This window comes from Mus pahari, chromosome 4, assembly GCF_900095145.1.
Source record: "Mus pahari chromosome 4, PAHARI_EIJ_v1.1, whole genome shotgun sequence".
Classification (NCBI taxonomy): domain Eukaryota; kingdom Metazoa; phylum Chordata; class Mammalia; order Rodentia; family Muridae; genus Mus; species Mus pahari.
In genome coordinates, this window is record NC_034593.1 from 93690782 (window position 1) to 93710494 (window position 19713).

Consider the following 19713-nt stretch of genomic DNA (forward strand, 5'->3'; position numbering starts at 1 on the left):
CTTTTCTTTTCTTTTCTTTTCTTTTCTTTTCTTTTCTTTTCTTTTCTTTTCTTTTCTTTTCTTTTCTTTTCTTTTCTTTTCTTTTCTTTTCTTTCTTGCTGGGGGTTAAATCCAGACTCTTAGGCGTGTTAGATAAGTGTTCTACCACTGAGCCACATTTCTACCTTTAACTCTTTACTATTTCCTTCCCGCAGTTTTTATTGCTCTTTTTCCTCCATCTCTTATTTTTTCCTTCAGAAAATCTTTTTGTATGTTAGTTCTCCTAAATGATGGTCTAATTTACTTAACTTTTAATCTCATTTTTATTACATTGGTTATATATATACACACATATACACAGCATGCACATGTGTAGGTCGAAGGACAACTTAGAGATTTCTTTCCTTCTACTGAGTATGAGTCCTGGGCGTTGAACTCACCCGTTAGGCCTGGTGGCAAATGCCTTTACCCTTGGATCAACTTTTTGGCCTTAATTTCCTCTTTTAAGTGGGTACTTGTTATATCGCTGTGGCTGTTTTTAAACTCTTGGGCTCAGGTTGGTCCTCTACTTTTTTTTTTTTCCATTTTCTAAAAAAAAAAATTATATATTTTTCTTTTTTGTTCTGCTGTTTCCTTTTTCTACTGTAGATGAATTTTAGCTAAAATGGGTTGAATTTGAGAGGTTTCATTCTTGTTTGCTGTTGCTTTTAAAATAATTTTGTTACTCTGTCATGGATGAAATTATTTTATTTGTTTATTTTTTATTAGATATTTTCTTTATTTACATTTCAAATGTTAGGATGAACTCAGGATACTTTTATTTGTTTAATGTTCAGAGAAACAGGGGAAAGAGACCAGTTAGGAGAATTCTATAATCCAAGTAAGAAATTGCTCAAAGGCAGTGAGTGAACTGATTTTAAAAGGGGTAGGAAGAAAATATATATAGAAGGTATCAAGACCATTAAATTAGCAGGACTTAGAGAAAGACTGCATCTGACAGGAAACAGGAAAATGTACCAAGGATTACTACAAACTTGCATCCTTCACAACTAGATAAAAATATTACTCATTCTCCTTTCTGGAAGAGGCGTTTGGGCAGAAAGGTGGTATCTGTTGTAGACACCATGAATTTGAAGCATGGGACAAGTGGAATAAAGACCCAAAAGAGATACAGTTCTAAATTCCCAGAATCTATGAATGTTACCTTAGCAAAAAAGGGGACTTTGCATGTATGAATAAATAAGGATACTGAGATGGATTATACAAATAGACACCAAAGATAATTCCACACTTCATCTCCCCTCCACAGTTAGGCTCCAAGTCTGAAGAGAGAGGTTTAACATAGTCTAATTCCCTGGTAAAATGTAATGGTTCTTAACTATAGAAATTAAAAGCCCCAGAGAAAAAACACTGGTAGTTAAGAGCTTTACTCACAGTGCTATGAATTCCTTACTGAGTCACAAACTATGTCCCACCTATGTTTCTGCAGGGTTTCTGATCAGTTTTGTGGTAACTCATGTTTAAATATGAACAGAACACTAGATCACTTTTTTTTTTTTTTTTTTTGGTTTTTCGAGACAGGGTTTCTCTGTGTAGCCCTGGCTGTCCTGGAACTCACTCTGTAGACCAGGCTGGCCTCCAACTCAGAAATCCNCCTGCCTCTGCCTCCCAAGTGCTGGGATTAAAGGCGTGTGCCACCACGCCTCGCCCAGATCACTTTTGAAGAAAACCTATAATATAATAAAATCCTATGACAAACAGAATTTGTAGAGACAAAGCATAAAAGAAAATTTGATTAACTTAATAATTAAAATAATTTAATCCTAACATTTGAAATGGAAAAACTATAGAGGACCAACCTGAACCCAAGAGATTAAGCCCGAACCAGATATGGTGGTACACCCCTATATTCTCAGTACTAGGGAGGTGGAGGCAGGAGAATCAGAAGTTCAAAGTCATTTTCAACTATATAGTGTGAGTTCCAGGCCATCTTGTGTTGCATGAGACCTTGCCTTAAAAACTGACAGAGGCAAATATGGCTTGCTGTGAAGACACACACTATAGTTCTAGCTATGTGGAACATTGAGGTAAGATCTCTTGAGCTCTAGAGTTTGAGGCCAGCCTGAACATACAGTAAGACCACCAACTCTAAAACAATGACAGAGGCAAGTTGGGAGGCTTCCTCTTCCTTTAAATCCAATGGGTTTCTTTTTCCTTTTCTTTCTTCCCTTCCTTTCCCTTCCCTTCCCTTCCTTTTTTTTTTGTTTTTGTTTTTGTTTTTGTTTTTGTTTTTGTTTTTTTGAGACAGGGTTTCTCTGTATAGCCCCAACTGTCCTTGAACTCACTCTGTAGACCAGGCTGGCCTCAAACTCAGAGCTAGTGCTAGTAGTTCTTAGAATTTTTTTTTCTCCCTCTTTAAACTTGTTCTCAGATTTTAGCTTAATGTTACTTTAAAGGACATTTTATACTCTGTGTTACAGTTTCCCGTTTTCTATTTTGAAGACCTCACAGTTTACAATTAAATGTTTTAATCTTTCTCCACTAGACTATAAGCTTTAAGGATCAGGAATAGGTTTGGTTTGCTGTATCTGTGTTGAGGACAGTCCTGGTATATAATATAAATTTATAGTAAATGAATGGTTTGGGCTTTTTAATAATTCTTATTCTTTGTTTAAGGTTATATAAATCTACTTCCTTAAAATTCTTAGTCTGTTTTCTGTTGCTATCACAAACTGGCAAAGGCCAGGTACTTTATAAAGACAAAAGGTTTTAGTTCATTGTTCTGGGGATTCAAGGGGATGCATGTCACTGGCATACATTTGGCTCCATTCTGGGTGAGTATGATCAGTGGCCATGTGGCAGAAGGGTTCAGAAGGGGTACCAGCTCATTTTTAACACTCTCTCAGGAACATTCTGTGTCCTGTGTCAACTTTCTGTGACTATGGTACTTTCTTCATGAGGTGATAACCCAGTGTCCTAATTTTATCTCCTCAGCAACACCACACTAAGACTGAGCTTTTCAGCATCCTTTGGGGGACAAACAAACCTCAAAGTATTTGATTACTGTTTTGTTCTCTTTTGATCTTTTATCAATATTCAAAATATACTTTTAATTTGTACTTCTCCTCACTTGTCTAATTTGCAAGTATCTAATCACCATGATTCTCTTTTGGGTGTAATGTAGTGGTAGATTTTCCTTTTTAGTTCCCCCCCCCCCCTTAAGTCCAGGTCAGGCTATAAGATGCCAGTGTCATCTGTGCCACCAAAAAGACCATAACAGAGAATTCAAATATGGTGGCTAGAGACGGATGTTTTCCTTCTATGATAGTCCACAGTTTAGCATCATTGTTTTGCATTACCCAGCATCCTAGTTCCTTCTGTTGTTGCTAAGCTTGGCCATTCCTTCCTTATTGTAGGCTTGGATGAGCCTGGCTCTATAGCATGCAGGGCTCTGCTAGCAACGAGGAAATGAAGGGCAAGATGGTTCCTTAGGAAAATTGCATTTTAAACTTGCCAACCTATTGGCTATAACTTAATCACAGGGTATACTTAGTTGCCAGGGATCCTAGCTCACTGGCCATATGCCCAGGAAATTCTCACTAAAAAAGAAGAAAGACAGAATACTTAGGAATAATTAGTGGTTTGCTTTTTGGCATCAGATTCACTCAGTTGGTACATGTTACGGTGCTTATAAATGCTGTTCACAGTCTGGCTTGTGTTACTAATTATTTAAATAACAAAAATTTACATTTATTAGAAGTTTTAATGCAAGTGACAGTGTTGGTCAATAGCTCTTCTTTTTTCTCTCTCTTTGCCAGAGTATAATGGTTGGTTACTGTTTCTACCCTAACATACATAAATCCAACAAGTGTTTACATGAGGCGTGCTGTACTGCAGATACACTGCAGTGAATGCTAGACTTAATATTTAAACATGTTGCCTGTTTTCTCCTATGAGTGCTTTAATTGGGGGTGGGTAAACTTTGTTTTTTTGTTTTTTGAGTCAGAGTTTTTCTTTGTAGCCTTGACTGTCTTAGAACTTACTCTGTAGAGCAGGCTAGCCTTGCACTCAGAGATCTATCTGCCTCTGTCTTTAGTATTTGGAACTAAAAGCATTCACCACCATGCCCAGCTGGTAAACTTTTTTCTACTAAGGACTGCATCGTAATTTAGGACCATACTGCCTCTATTTAAATTGGAGTAGATAAACTTTTAATACAAAGACTGTATAGTATCTGCCTCTATCTCAAGTACATACTGCTTCATTCTGCCATGGTGTGTAAGTAGAAATGAATGGGTAGGAGGTTTTCCAGTCCAATTTGGCAATCCTAAGTCTAGTCTGTTAGAGATGTTGCGTCTGGTCTAAATTAGCAGCTTATGTTTCTTTCCTTATCAACCATTTGTTAACTTTTTAACCAATGTTTTAGTAAAGATGAATTCTGGATAATATTTCTTCTTTTCTCAAACCTAATATTCTTGGCCATTGTTTGAAACATTAAAGTTATCGTTGTCTTTCACTGTGGCTTACTTTTTCCTCTTTCTCTGTGTGGTCCTCCTGTCTCAGCTGTTTTTTTAGTTTGACAGTTTATTTACTTGTCTGTCCTCAAATATTTGTAACATTTTAATTTTTCAACCTTTGTTTCTCTATAGTTTTTTAAGTCTTAGTAACTTTAAAATTAGACTTTCCAGATAATACCAGTCAGTGGTTTTACCTGTACATATGTTTGTGCACCATCATGTGTGCCTGATGCCTGCGTAGGCCGGAAATGGGTGTCACATCCCCATTACAGAGAGTTACAGAGAGTTGTAACCTGCCATGTCGGGGCTAGGAATCAAATATGGGTCCTCTGGAAAGCAGCCAGGACTCTTAGTCACTGATTCATCTCTTCAGATTCTTTTTTAAGTATTTACCTCTATTTTGTAATTATCTTAAACATTAAATAATAACATGAGATATGAATACTTTTATTTAAAGGTTTTTGCAATTAAAATATACTTACATCATTTTCCCCTTTCTCTTTCCTCCCTCCAACACTTCCTAAGTACCCCCTTTGCTGTATCTTAAATTCATGGCCTCTGATTTACATATAAATACGCGTGCACACATACACACATTCTTAAATATATAAATGCAATCTGCTTAGTTCATATTAATGTTGTGTGTGTGTGTGTGTGTTTGTGTGTGTGTGTGTGTGTGTGTGTGTTTTCAGGTTTGAACACTTGGTATTGGATAACCAGGTGGGGGCTCTTCCCTCGGAAAGTTGTTTTCTTCTGCTGTCAGCATTCTTTGTTGCCTGTAGTCCTCTGGTATAGGGTTTAGATTCCTTCCTTCCATGTTAGCCTTTAGTGTTGTCCTTGTTCAGGTCTTAGCTAGGAGCCATGTTGGTAATATCTCATAAGTGTAGCTTCTCTGATGTTTCTAGGAGGCACATTATCACAGCAAACTTCTGTTCTTTCCTTTCCTTCTTCTGCTCTGATCCCAGAGCCTTAAGTGCATGAGGTGTGTTGTTGGAGCTGAGCACCAGCATTGTCACTTGTTCTTTGCATTTTAATTGGTTATGGTTTTCTAGAATGTTCTTCATCTGTTGCATGGAGACATTTCTTTGACGAGGAACAAGACTTAATCTTATCTGTAAGAATAAGAATAAGGATATTTGGAATGCATTTAGGGATTCTGCTGGTTTATGGTAATTGTAGGTGCTCCTCCATGAGCCATGCTTTCATTAGCCCCATAAAGTTGACTAGGTATCTAGTATGAGGCATGATTTTCCTCTTTTTGAACAGGCCTTAATTCCAACTAGAGAATTGATTGAAGTGGAAGGAAGTTTCTGGATATGTGAGGTGATACAGACTCACATGGTGTTTTGCTGAGGCAAGATCATTGGGAGGACATGTGCTGTTTGGAGAGAGTATAAATAGGACCCAATGGACAATGTATGGGGCATTTGGAAAGCTAGCTTTGCAACGCTTTGTTGATCTTGCATTGTCTTCATCTTTGCTGATCTTCATGTTGTTGAGAGAGGCACAGCAGAGAACTTCTGGTCTGGTGGCCTGGCTGGTCCTGGTCGCTCCAAATGACTCGTACCATTTAGTGGATGCTTGGCAGTGTCTGCTGGGTCATGCTACTGGTGCTGATTTGTGTTTGTTACCCTGACACTACTGAACCAAACTACTGGTATTCTGATAAACGGAGATTGAAATCACCCCAAGGAACTACTTTACTTCTAAACAGGTCCACATCCCCTTGTTCTATTTACCATATTTTTCCCCCTATCTTTGGATGATGGGCTAAAAGGAGAGTCAAAACATTTAAAAACCCTTATTAAAAATAAGTTTTAATAAGTCTAAGCCTACCGGGTGTGGTGGCGCACGCCTTTAATCCCAGCACTCGGGAGGCAGAGGCAGGTGGATTTCTGAGTTCGAGGCCGGCCTGCTCTACAGAGTGAGTTGCAGGACAGCCAGGGCTACACAGAGAAACCCTGTCTCGAAAAACCAAAAAAAAAAAAAAAAAAAAAGTCTAAGCCTACAGTTGATGGTTACTGACAAGATATGTGTGCCACTATTGTACCATTATGGATATTGGGCCATAGTGGTTATTATAGTTGAGAAGTGTCATAACTGGTGGGACTGTTGGTTGCTTCCTTCCCTGGGAATCTTCCATGGAGCCTTCTGGCAACAGGAAGGAGGCTCTCAGGTATGGTGTATCTCTGACTCTCTAGGACCTATTACTAGAGTCCAGTCCAGTCACAAGAATTTAACTTCTACCTCTGGGAAGCAACTAAGGGCAACAACAATAGCCTATAATGTTTTAGGAACCTTTTAGACAGCGCTGACCAGCAAATCAGAAGGGATCTTGCCTGATATTTGGGTTTCTGTTACATAGTTTATGGCTCTTGGAAGCAGCATCATTAGCCCAGATGGAAATTTTAATTTAAACTATATATGTAAACATATATAATAGTATATTAGTAATAATATATATTGTTATCAGAATATAATATATTACACATATAAATTCCATGTAACTTTAGGCAGATAGACAATAATGTCTTATGAGTTTTCCAGACATCCTTACTGCTATTTTACCTGTCTCCTTCCATCTGTATTTATCTTTCTTCATGTCCCTAATTAAAACACTCCTTTTCTTGTTTCCCCTTCAAATCACTTTTACTTTGGTATGCAGAGCTCTATTGTCTCCTTCCCAATCTAAGTTTTATTTTCGTGGCTTCTGTAGTCACTTGAGGTTGTGTATGTGTCTTAGTCTGTGTTCCATTGCTGTGAAGAGACGCCATAACCACAGCAGTTCTTATAAAAGAAAGCATGTCTTGCTTATAGTTTCAGAAGTTTATTCTTACCATGGTGGGGAGCATGGAAGCATGAAGGCATTCATGGTTCTGGAGAAGTTGTTGGGATTTCTTAGTCTCGATTCTCAGGCAGCAGGGATCATGCAGACACACACACACACACAGACAGACAGACAGACAGACAGACACACACACCCCAGACACTCTGGCCCTCCCAAGTAGTGCCACTCACCCATGGCTGAACATTCAAGTAATATTAGCCTATAGGGGCCATTCTTATTCAGACTACACATGCCTGAACATTTGGAGCTAGGAGCCACGGAAGAGAGACTCTTTCTGGGTCTGGGTTACCTCATTCACTATACATTTTCTAGTTCTATCCATTACCTACAAATTTCATGATTTAGTATTCCACTTTTCTTTACAGCTGAAGAATGTTCCATAGTGTGTATCCTTAACTATTGTAAACAGAGTGACAGTGAGTGTGTCTGAGCAAGTATCTGTGGTGTAGGCTATCTAGTTTTTTAGGTGTATAATATGGAGTGTTATAGCTAGGTCATATGATACACTTAATTTTAGTTTTTGCAGATTCTCCAAACTGATTTCCAGAGTGGCTGCCAGTTTGCAATACCATCAACAATAAATGAGGGTTCCCTCTTTCTCACATTATCTCCAGCATTTGTTGCTGGTTGTTGTGTTGATGTTTGCCATGCTGACTTGGGTAAGAAAAAGTCTCAAAATAGTTTTGATTTGCATTTTCTTAACTGTTATGTACAATGAACTTTTTTTGGAGATTTTTCTTAAAGCCATTTTTGTTCTTTTAAGAAATCAGTTCAGAGATCCCAGGGCCATGTTTTAAATGTGTCTTTTATTTTTATTCTATTTTATTTTATTTTTTAGTTCAGCTGGCAACATGCTTTCCCATTCTGTAAGGTTCCTCTTCATTCGATTGTTTCTTTAGCTGTGTAGAAGCTATGCAGAGGTCCTATTTGCCACTCGTTGGTCTCAGTTTCTGGGCAAATCATGTCCAATTTAGAGAGTTCTTCCTTATACCTATATCCTGTAGGTGCTGCCTATATTTTCTTGTAGCAATGTTGGCACTTCAGGTTTCATATTCAGGTCTTTGCTTCATTTGAAGCTAGTTTTGTGCAAGTTGATAGATACGGATCTAACTTACTTCTTCCACATCTAGTATTCCCAACACCATTTATTGAAAAATGCTGTCTTTTCTCCAGTATAAGTTTTTGGCAATGTTGTTGAATTATCAGATGATTGTAGATCTGTGTACTCACATTTGGGTCTTTGTTTTGTTCCATTGGACTACAGACCTGTCTGTGCTGGCACCATGTTGTGGAATGGTGAGCCCTCCAGCATTGTTCTTTTTGCTTAGGATTGTTTTGCTTATCCAGAGTTCTTTGTGGTTCCATTTAATTTTAGGAGTGTTTGAAGTTTTGTGAAGAATGAGACAGGGATTTTGATGGGATTGTATTGAATCTGTAAATGGCTTTTGACAGGATGTTCATTTTCTCGTATCTTTCTCTACTTTTCCTTCACAGGTTTAAAGTTTCCATTGTATAGGTCCTGTACTTCCTTGGTTAGGTTTATTCCTTGATATTTTCATTTTTTGGGGCTATAGTGAATGGGAGTGGGGCCATGATCTTTTCCTCTGTATGTTTGTTATTGGTGTATAGAAGAACTATTAATTTTTAAAGGTTGATTATGATTCCTGACACATTGCTAAAATGATTGATTATTTCTAGAAGTTTTCTGGTAGAAATTTTAGGATCTCTTATGCCTGCTATCAGGTCATCTGCAAACAGGGATAGATTCCTTTCCTTTTCTGTTTTCTCTCCCTTTAATTTCATTCTCTTGGCTTATTATTGTTCCAGCTAGTCCTTTGAGTACAGTATTGTGTTTTCTTGGGTATCACTTAGGGATTTATTATTAATTTTAAAAGTTCATTGAGCTGTTTCTTTTTGTCTTCTTTAAATCCTTGAATTTTTTTCAGATTTATTTATTTATTTTATGTGAGTACACTGTAGCTGTCTTCAGACACACCAGAAGAGGGCATCAGATCTCATTAGAGATGGTTGTGAGCCACCATTGGTTGCTGGGAATTGAACTCAGGACCTCTGGAAGAGCAGTCAGTGCTCTTAACTGCTGAGCCATCTCTTCAGTCCAAATCCTTGAATTTTTAAAATTTAAACTTGGTTTTTTAAATTCTGTGTCCTGGTGTTCATCTAAAAAGTTTTCATGGTAAACATTTCTCCAGGACTGGCGGACTTTGGTGGGAGGGAAGGAGTACTGCCTTGATCTTTCATATTGTTTGTATTTCTGCTGTGAGATCTGAGCATGTGGACTTCTTTTGTTCTGTGATAGGAACAGAGCATGTTGGAGCAGAACACAGGATATATAGGTGAGGTTGGTCCTAAATGTGGGCGTGGCTTAGGAGGCATGAAGTCAGATGCACAAAGGGATTTGGGGAGCATCCAGGATGTGTGTCTTGGTTCAAGGCTGGATTTGGGGATAAATCTGGGGTTTGGGAAAAGTGTGTAGAGAGGAGGTGGATATTTACCTGGCAAGACCCTGGTGCAATATGTTTACCTGGCTGGGCAGACAGGTTTGACTATATCTTAGGAAGGGCCTAGGGGATTATGTGAGGGCCCAGTAAGTAAGGGTGGCCAGACTAGGCTGGAATATTGGATATGCACGTCAAGGTATTGGGGCTTGCTGAGGGTGCAACCAGGGGAGGACCGGGCAGACTCACCTGGCTAGACCCTGATGGAAGATCTATCTGAGCAAGGAGGTTGGGATGTCTTTAATTTTTTTTTAAATGCTGGAATTGAACCCAGGACCTCACATATGCCAGTAAAGTGTTTTTATCTCTGAGCTATATTCCCAAACCCATATTGTTACTATTATTTTAATCTAGTTATAACTTCAAATTCAATTTGCCTAAGACCTGTGATTTTCATAGACTTGATTTCTTTACATGGAAACCTGTTTAGATCTGTCTTCTCATTGACCTAGTTAACCTAGATGGGTAAGTTAAAATTATAATGGTCAACAATAACAACATGCAAAAATTGGAAGTGAACAAAGATTAAAGTAAGAGAGAGAGAGAGAGAGAGAGAGAGAGAGAGAGAGAGAGAGAGAGAGAGAGAGAGAGGAGAGAGAGAGAGAGAGAGAGTGTGTGTGTAAAATGTGGCAAATCATATAGTTCTTTTGGAATAATAGTTCAGAAGGCACTTGATCAGCCATGAAGAGCTTGAGCTTAATGGAACCATGAAGCATTTAGAAAAGGGAAGTTGGATGGTGAAGTGTTTTTTTTCCTTAGGAAATCCTTAGGCAAACCTCTTGTCAGGACTGTGATCCTGAGTTTTTTGCAATTAGATAAGAAGTGATTATTTCTTACATTAAGGTACTAACTAGTTAGAGGGATAAAACTTGTTCTTTAAGGGACGAGGAAAAGGCTTATAAATTTCTAATAAGGGAATTGAGAAAATGATTAGCACTGCCTTGTGAAGCAAATACAAAAGTTCCACAACAATAAATAAGCTTAGGAGTAGAGAGGAAGCTGAGAAGAAACTGTGCTTGGTGTCATAGGTCTGCATTTGAATGTCTGCAGTCTGGCTGAGAGAAGTCGTACTTATAGACTAGACTCTGGGGGGCCATTTCCATATAGAGAATTAGATACAGAATGCAGCAGGGTATGTGTAATAAATTCACATTATAATTTAAAACACCCATAGATAATATGTTAAATGAGAAATAGGCCAACTTTGCAACTAGAGGAAGGTGCCTGGAAGAGAACTAAGACAACAGATGACTAGAAAACATTTCTCATTTATCTGTAGGATGTCATTACTGATTTGTTTTGGGTTGCAGTGACATGAAACGTCAATAAAAAGTGAGATGAATTGATAAACACAGGAACTAGAGACAGATACTAGTGTGTACTTGAATTGTATAGCACGTTTGTTAAGTTGTTAACGGTTATGCCACTAAGTAAAAATCTTAACGATTTGGCTGTTATTTGAAGACAGTATTAGTCTGTCTTCACAAAAATGTGAACCTTATAAGGTGTGAAGCTCCTAATAAGGCAAGAAGCTTTTCTGTGTGGATGAAAATAAACTTTGTTGAGTTCCCTTCTGCCATTCTCTTCCCCGTCCTCCCTTTATGTTTTCTTTCTTTCTCTTTTCAAACAAGAAGAGGCACTTTATTTTTATCCATGTCACATCAATTATCTTTCTATATTTTTTGAACTGCTTGTAAATTGGGTGCTGTTAATATTGTGGTGTTAGAATTAAGTAAATTTAAGAGTAGTGCAATAGCTTGATATCTGTCTTAAAGTGAAGTTAAGCTGAGGAATAGTTAGTGGCCATGAAGGGAAGTTAAGCTGAGGAATAGTTAGTGGACATGAAGGATTACTGAGGCTATGGTAGTCTTTTTTGCCTTGCCAGTTTTATTGCTTATTCTGTCTTTTCAAAATAAAGTGTTTTTAAAATGAAATAATTATTAAAGAAATGTGTCTTAATGCTTTTCTTTGAGGTATTGAACTAGTGGCAGACTTACACATTGAAGTATTTCTGTTTGTGGCTGACATCACAATGTTTGGGTGACTCGTTAACTTTGTCCAAAGAACTGACCGTTGAATCCTTCGTATGTAGATGAAATACTAATACCAGAAACAATGCTCAGTTCTCCTGTATAGTGCACTTCAAACCTTTCCCTCTCTTTCATTGCATCTCAGGTCAACAGGACATATTGCTGTGGTACCTATCGAGCAGGTCCCATGCGGCAGATAAGTCTTGTTGGAGCAGTAGATGAAGAAGTTGGTGATTATTTCCCAGAGTTCCTAGATATGTTAGAAGAATCACCATTTCTGAAAGTGAGTGTTTCTTTAGACTATTAACCTTTTTTCAGTAGACACTTTCAGTATTATTTCAGTATATCATTATTTCAGACACACATACAATTAGAGTATTAAGTTAATCTTGCTTACTAAAATTAAATTTTATATGCTAGTTTGTATAGAAATGTTTAGAAAAGTATTGTTATTGACTATTTCAGTTATTTTCTAATATGTTACTCTCCAATATGGCTTTTATTTCTTCATATACACATGTGAAATGACTTTTAGTATTTTCATTTGGATGGGAGATAATATGTAAACAGTCTAAAATCTTTTAAATGTAACTTAATTTCTTTGGTTTCTAGATGACTTTGCCCTGGGGTACACTTTCCAGCCTCCAGCTACAATGTAGGTCTCAGAGCGATGATGGGCCTATAATGTGGGTGAGGCCAGGAGAACAGATGATCCCTACAGCAGATATGCCAAAGTCACCCTTCAAAAGACGACGGTAAAAGTTAATTGTGCTCAAATAAGCAAAAACCCTCTTTAGTAGATGGTTTATAGAAATGATTGATACCTGAGTTTGGTTTTTGAAACTTGTCTAGATTTTTGAAGCATTCCTTTAGGTATGCCTAGTTCAGATAACCTATTATATGGTCAGTAGTATTCTGAAAAATTGATTTTTCTTAAAACTTGTATCTTCTAAATGTCTGTAGGATAAACTATCATTCTCCTAAGTGTGTTCTAAACAAAACTTTTATAATATAGTACCTTTGAGTCAGCTTTCATTCTTTCCTAGCTACTAAATTCTATTTCCAAACTATTATCTTCTATTGCTTTTTGCTCTTGCACTTTTTTTTTTTTTAAAGATTTATTTGTTTCATGTATGTGGGTACACTGTCATTGTCTTAAGACACACCATAAGGCATCAGATATGGTTGTGAGCCACCATGTGGTTGCTGGGAATTGAACTCAGGACCTTTGGAAGAGCAGTCAGTGCTCTTAACCACTGAGCCATCTCTCCAGCCCATAATTTTATTTGGAATGCCCCGTCTTCCACCTTCCTCTTTGCCTAGGAGGTTTTTAGTAAAGCTTTCCAGACTTATCTTGAATCATCTTTGTGGAGCGTAGAACAAGTTAAATGGTTCTATCTCTGGCCTTACAACATGGTTCCTTGATCTTTTTACTATTTCTGTTTCTTAATAAAGTTTGACCTCCCTGAAACTGGGGACTGTTTTAATTATATCTCATTATGACACACAGTAGGAAAACATGGTTTGCTGAGTGAAGCATGTACTATTTTGCTATTGCATAAAATTGTGATAATGTGCTTCAGAGGCAGAGGAAGGTAGATCTCTGGGTTTGAGGCCACCCTGGTCTACATAGTAAGTTCCATGCTATTAGGGCTACATATTGAGATCTTGTCTCAAAATAAATAATTAAAAAAGGAAACAGTTAAGATATCAAAAGGGAGTTTTAGTGGATTAGTTTCAACTTGAGCTTAAAACTCACAGGAGAATGCTACTTAAGCTAACATAGCTTCAGGTACTTATTAAATCCATGAAAACCCTCAGTTAAAAACTATATGGGATTTGGGGATGTGACTCAGTCGATAGAATACTTGCTCAGCATGTATTTTCTTTTCTTTTTTCTCTTTATGTGTGTGTTGTACAAGTATGGTATTTGTACGTATACCTGTGGATGTATGTGCATGTGCATGAGCATTGGCTACAGGAAAATGTTTAATGCCCTGTTTTATTTATTACTCTCCATCTTATTCCTTTGAGGCAGGGTCTCATTGAACAAAGTGCTGGTTAGTGTCCAGCAAGCCGCAGTGACCCTCCTTTCTTCACCCTCACAGCACTGGGTTACATGGATAAGTGTGGCATGTATGGCTTTTTATGTGGATGCTGAGATCAGAACTCAGGTCTTCATGCTGACATAGCAAGTACTCTTACCTACAGAGCCATCTTTTCTCCCCATCATGAAATCTTTCTAGAGCTTCTGTAATACTATCAATTGGTTTTATTTTTAATAAACTTAGAGTAATTATAAGCATTATGCGGTTCAGTGTGATAATTTGATACATGTCTACAATGTATGTACAGTGGTCAAATCAGAGTAATTAGCATTTCTATTCCCTCAAACACTTCATATTTCTTAATGTTGAAAATCTTCCTATTCTTCTAGTTACTTTGAAACATGTAAATTTAGTATTTTTTTTTTTATCTAGCTGAATTTACTCTTGTAATCTACCTGCAGAATTATTCTTTTCTAATTCTGTAGTTTGCATTTTCCAGTCTCTTTATCCACTTTTTGGTAACTTTTCCTGCCTTTGCTGTTTCCTGTGACTACTGTTTCTCTGGACTGTAAGATGAACTTTAAGCTTTCTTGTATATACCACGAGCACCTTTGGAGGTCTGTGTTCAGCGCATCATGGAAGACCCTGTACACCTAAGACTTAAGCTGCTGGCTTACCTAGGCTGCTGTTCTAGGTTTATTTCCTTTACTTACTCAAACACATTTTCAAGAATTATTCTAAGAAATGGAAGATATTACTGAGTCAGTATATTCTGAATTTTTCTTTTTCTGTTATTAAATTTAATTGATAATTTAGTTGGAGTATGGAGATGCATTTTTCCAACTATTGTCACTGGATAGGCCTTTTTAACGATTTTTGTTTGTTTTCATTTCTGGAAGTTTTAACATGCTTAATTTCCCCTTTTCAGCGTTGTGTTCCTTGCTTCCTCCCGCCCCTTTCTTCCCTCCCTCCATCTACTTTTCTCCTATTCATGGAAAAATAGCACTCCTGATTTAAGAGCCTTTTCTTTTCTTTCTTTCTTTTTTTTTTTTTTCCTGTTTGTTTTCTTTCTTTTCTTGTTTTAAAGACAGAGTCTCTCTGTGTAGCCCTGGCTGTCCTGGAACTTGCTCTGTAGACCAGGCTGGCCTCGAACTCAGATCCACCTGCCTCTGCCTCCCAATTACTAGGATTAAAAAAGTATGCCACCCTTGTCCAACTTTTTTTTTTTTTAAATTATTATTATATCCTTTCAGTATTGGATATCTAACTTTTAAATATATATTTAATTTTAAAATTTTATGTGAATTAGTGTTTTGCCTGGATTCACATCTGTGTGAGGGTGTCAGATTCCCTGGAACTGGAATTACAGACAGATGTGAGCTGCCATGTGTGCTAGAAACCAAACTCAGGTTCTCTGGAAGAGCAGCCACTGACAGTCTCTTCAGTTTCTAAGTGCCTTTAGTCTGTAATAGTATAGACCTCTTTGGTTTTACTTGGAAATTCTTACCTGACATTTTATCTTCTAACTTTTGGATTTTTAAATGTCATCATTGTGAATTTTGTTTGTCAGTATGCTGCTCTCTGTAGGAGTTTGGTTATTCTTTGGTGACCCATTCATACTTTGAGTACATCTTTAACTTATTGGAGATTCTCCATATATATCTCATTCAGCCTGGCAGTAGACAGGCTTCACATTCGAGTGAATAGGCACAAAAGTAGGCATTAAATGGGGTCCCTAGTTATCCCGAGTTGTTTTATTCTGAGGGCAAAGTCAATGTGAAGAGTCAGTTCCCTCCTTCCCTTTTTCCCTCTCTGCTTTCCTCCCCGCCCTTTCCTTCCCGTTCTTTTCCTTTCTTCCAGCTGAATTTTATGAGAATGGTTATGGCTATAAAGAATTTTGACAAGGCCGGGTAGTGGTGGCGCATGCCTTTAATCCCAGCACTTGGGAGGCAGAGGCAGAGGCCAGTGGATTTCTGAGTTTGAGGCCAGCCTGGTCTATAGAGTGAGTTCCAGCCAGGCTATACAGAGAAACCCTGTTTAGAAAAAAAAGATTTTTGGCTCAAGTATGATTAACAAGATTTAAAAAATGTTACCCCATATTTTAAGAAGCCTGGGAAGGAATGTTATCTCTGGGTACTATATGGTCACTAGCTAAATAACCAGCCTCAAAGAGCCAGATCATTTCCATTCTCTGCTAGCCACTCCTCTTGCCTAGGCTTTTGTGCTCATATTAGCTTTGTGCTTGTTAGATGGTTCTAGAAGTTCTAGGGATCATACTTGAACCTGGCTATATTTAATAGAAGAAACTTTTATGAGCTAGGAAATTTTCCAAAGGACTCCTCTAAGCAGATTTTGTTTTTATACTGTTAATCCATGTTGTAGCAGGCATTGGCTTATGCTTCTTTTTGAACTAGTTTTGAATGCTTTGAGAGTTGGAATGAGCCTACTGTAATTTCACAGGACTCACCCAGCTCTATCTCTAGAGATTATAGATCAGATAACATAGAGAATGATCTGATGCCTGATGAAAAGTCAGGGGCTATGAGGAAAAGTGAGAGAGGAATACATTACATCTTGATCTACAGGTCAGAGGCAAAGAGCTAGAGAGAGATTGGCCTGGGGTGGGCTTTTGAACCCTCCTGTGACACACCGTCTCTAACAGGACTACCCCTTCCAATCCTTCCCAAATCCGTTTTGCCAACTAAGGACAAGGCATATATGAGCACCTAGGGAGGGGCCTTTCTCATCCAACCACCACAGTCATTATCCTCCGTTTGTCAGTTTCAGTTAAGTTTTGTCCCATATCATTCCTGTGCCTCTGCCTCCTTTGACCTGAGCTTCTCCAAGGTCCATTGCCCTTTTTCCTTTTGACTCCTTATTGAATAGGCTAGTCCTTTGACGTTCTCTGTTCAGTTTTATTAGTTTAAGACAGTGTGATTATTTTCCGTCATGCAAAAGTTTGTTGGCATTGCTAATTCACTAATTCATTTCCTTTACTATCATCATTAGATTGCTAAATTTAGAAGTGTTTGAACACATAAAAGCAGAATATAATAGATTCCCATCTTTTTGTTTTTCTTTCTTTTTTTTTAATCAATAGCTATCTACTTATGCCTAACTCTATTTCATGTATATTTCTGCCCACTCACCTATCTTCCCTTCTCCTGTCTGTAGTAGTTCCATTTAGTGTGGAAGGAGATCAGCTATATGCTCAGTTTGCTGCCTGGAATCTTAAGTCCTGGTAGAATGTTTTGAGAATTGTAAATGCGTATTTGAGCTAAAGGTAAAGAAGCATATAGCTTTAAGCCTTGAATCATATTGTCCTTGTCTAGAGAAATTTTATATATTCAGATTCTTCATTTGAGCCTAATAAAGGTATAGTCTATAGGGAAAGGGAGGAAATCATATTAATAATTTTAATAGTATGTTCAATGCTAATGATCAAAATCATTGTACTCATTTAAGCCTAATATTATAGCAGATCTGCCCTTTTACCTTACTGCTGTTTATTTTCCCTTACTTCCCTTGTTTTACAACCAACCAACTATAGATCAATGAATGAAATTAAAAATCTCCAGTACCTACCTCGGACAAGTGAACCCCGAGAAGTCCTCTTTGAAGACAGGACCAGAGCTCATGCTGATCACGTAGGTCAGGGGTTTGACTGGCAAAGTACGGCTGCTGTTGGGGTTTTGAAGGCTGTACAATTCGGTGAATGGTAAGTTCAAGGAACCTAATATAGGGTTAAGTAATGTCTAAGAAAATGTGGATTCTGTTTAAAAGATCAGGGACCAATTTTTAAATTGTGGTGAAATACACTTAACATAGTTTACCATGTAAACATTTTAATGGCATAAGTGTAGCCACACTTTGATGAAACAGTGCTCTAGAAGTTTTTTCTTGACAAACTGAAACCTGATGTCCCAGAGTTCACTTCTCCCTCCTCCCTAGTCCTGGGAACCATTACTCTGCGTTCTCTTGCCATTCTGTCTCAGAAATGGAGACTCTTTCTACTCTTACCCTTTTTAAAAAGAGGAATCCTAGTGGGCGATGTGACTCAGTGGGTGCTTGCTGTTAGACCTGACCACACTCTGGTATACACACATGTACCTGTACATACACAGATATGAGTGTAATATAAAATTATAGTGGCAAAAGGGACTTATTTTGATCACACTTATTTTTTGTGACTGTGAGGTGTGTGCCATAGCAATTGTGTTGAGATTAGACAACATCTAGGAGTTGTTTCTCTTTACCTGGGTCTTGGGATGAGCTCAGGCTTTGTGGCAAGCACCATCACTGCTCTCTAAGGCATTCTGGCAGTTCCAGGTTGGGTTTTTTGTTTGTTTGTTTTGCTTTTTTTCCTGACTCAGCCATTTCTATTATTATAATGTCCCTCAGAGTTTACCTGTGTTATAACAAGTATCAGACTTTATTTCCTTTTTAAGCCAAGAATAGTTCATTTTGCACACGTGTACTTGCACATACACACAGACATATACATAGATTAGCCCACTAAATAGGTGTTTGGGTTACTTCTACCTTTGGCTTTTTGTTAAACTAGATATGTAGATATCTCTATGTCTTTAGTGTTCACTACCCAGAAGAGTTGCTGGATTTTATGGCAATTCTGTTTTATTCTTCTGAGCAGCTGCTGTTCTCTTCTCAGTAGTGGTGGCACCATCTTACACTCCCCTGGAGCTGGGTTTATTATAACAAAGCTCAAAGCCCCCGGAAAACAACAGCAAGTGCAGCACATGTAGAATAAAACTTAAAAAAACCCCAAATCCTCTGATCCAGGGTCTCACTATGTAGGTCAGCATTGAACTTGTTGGTCAAGGTCAGGCTGGTCTTAAAGATCCTCTTGTTGACCTCAGCCTCCTAAGTTGCTGGGATTGTGAGTGTGCACTAGGATGAAAGGTTGCTGTAAGACTAGCAGAAACTATTCATTTTACCCATTTGAGTTTCTCATAACTTACTGATTTTTAGTAGAAAAAGATTTCTCTTCATGTACATTGGTATTTTTCCTGCATGTATCTCTGTGAGAGTGCCAGAACTCCTGCAACTGGGGTTGCAGGTGTGAGCTGCCATATGGGTGATGGAAATGAACCCACGTCCTCTGGAAGAGCAGCTGGTGCTTATAATTGCTGAGCCATCTCTCCAGTCTATTGAGATAGGCATATTATTTACTTATTTGCTAATGGTAGTATTCTAAAAACAAGAAAACTGAAATTGCCATTTTTCCATTGTGATGCTAGTCCCTAAATTTGTTTTATTAATATTAGGAGCGATCAGCCTCGCATAACCAAAGATGTGATTTGTTTTCACGCTGAGGATTTTACTGATGTTGTACAGAGACTTCAGTTAGACCTTCATGAACCTCCAGTTTCTCAGGTAATAGTCCTATTACCCTTTGAGGGAGATATTGGAAGCTGCATCTAGATCCATTTTTATTAGATATTTTATCATTGGTTTCACGGACAGTAAATTGAACTTTATTTGTATTAAATTCTGTGTGTGTTAGAGCATGGTGGTTCTAGAATTCAAAATTGTTGAGATGGAGGGTGTGTCTGAGATGGCCAAGGAGGACACAGCTGTTTACTTCCGGCCATAAGCAGTCTCACTCGGTAACCTCACTATACTGTGGCCTCAACTGCAAAATGTCAGATGATGTGAAAGAGGAGATTAAATGTTACCTTTATGTGTGGTAAAGATACTGATATTTAGCTGCTTTTTCAAGGATGTATTGATTTCATAGGCCATCGGCAGTATTTT

At 37.9% G+C, this 19713-nt stretch overlaps 1 protein-coding gene across 2 annotated transcripts in view; it reads left to right on the forward strand.

Annotated features, from left to right (window-relative positions):
• The window catches only part of Rsbn1 (round spermatid basic protein 1), a 51765-nt gene that overhangs the window by 27322 nt on the left and 4730 nt on the right, over positions 1–19713 (forward strand). For both annotated transcript variants that reach the window (XM_021195622.2, XM_021195621.1), the window contains exons 3-6: positions 12036–12173; positions 12503–12645; positions 17489–17656; positions 19224–19332. In XM_021195622.2, coding sequence (XP_021051281.1) covers positions 12036–12173; positions 12503–12645; positions 17489–17656; positions 19224–19332 — 558 coding nt within the window. The remainder of the gene's footprint in view (positions 1–12035; positions 12174–12502; positions 12646–17488; positions 17657–19223; positions 19333–19713) is intronic.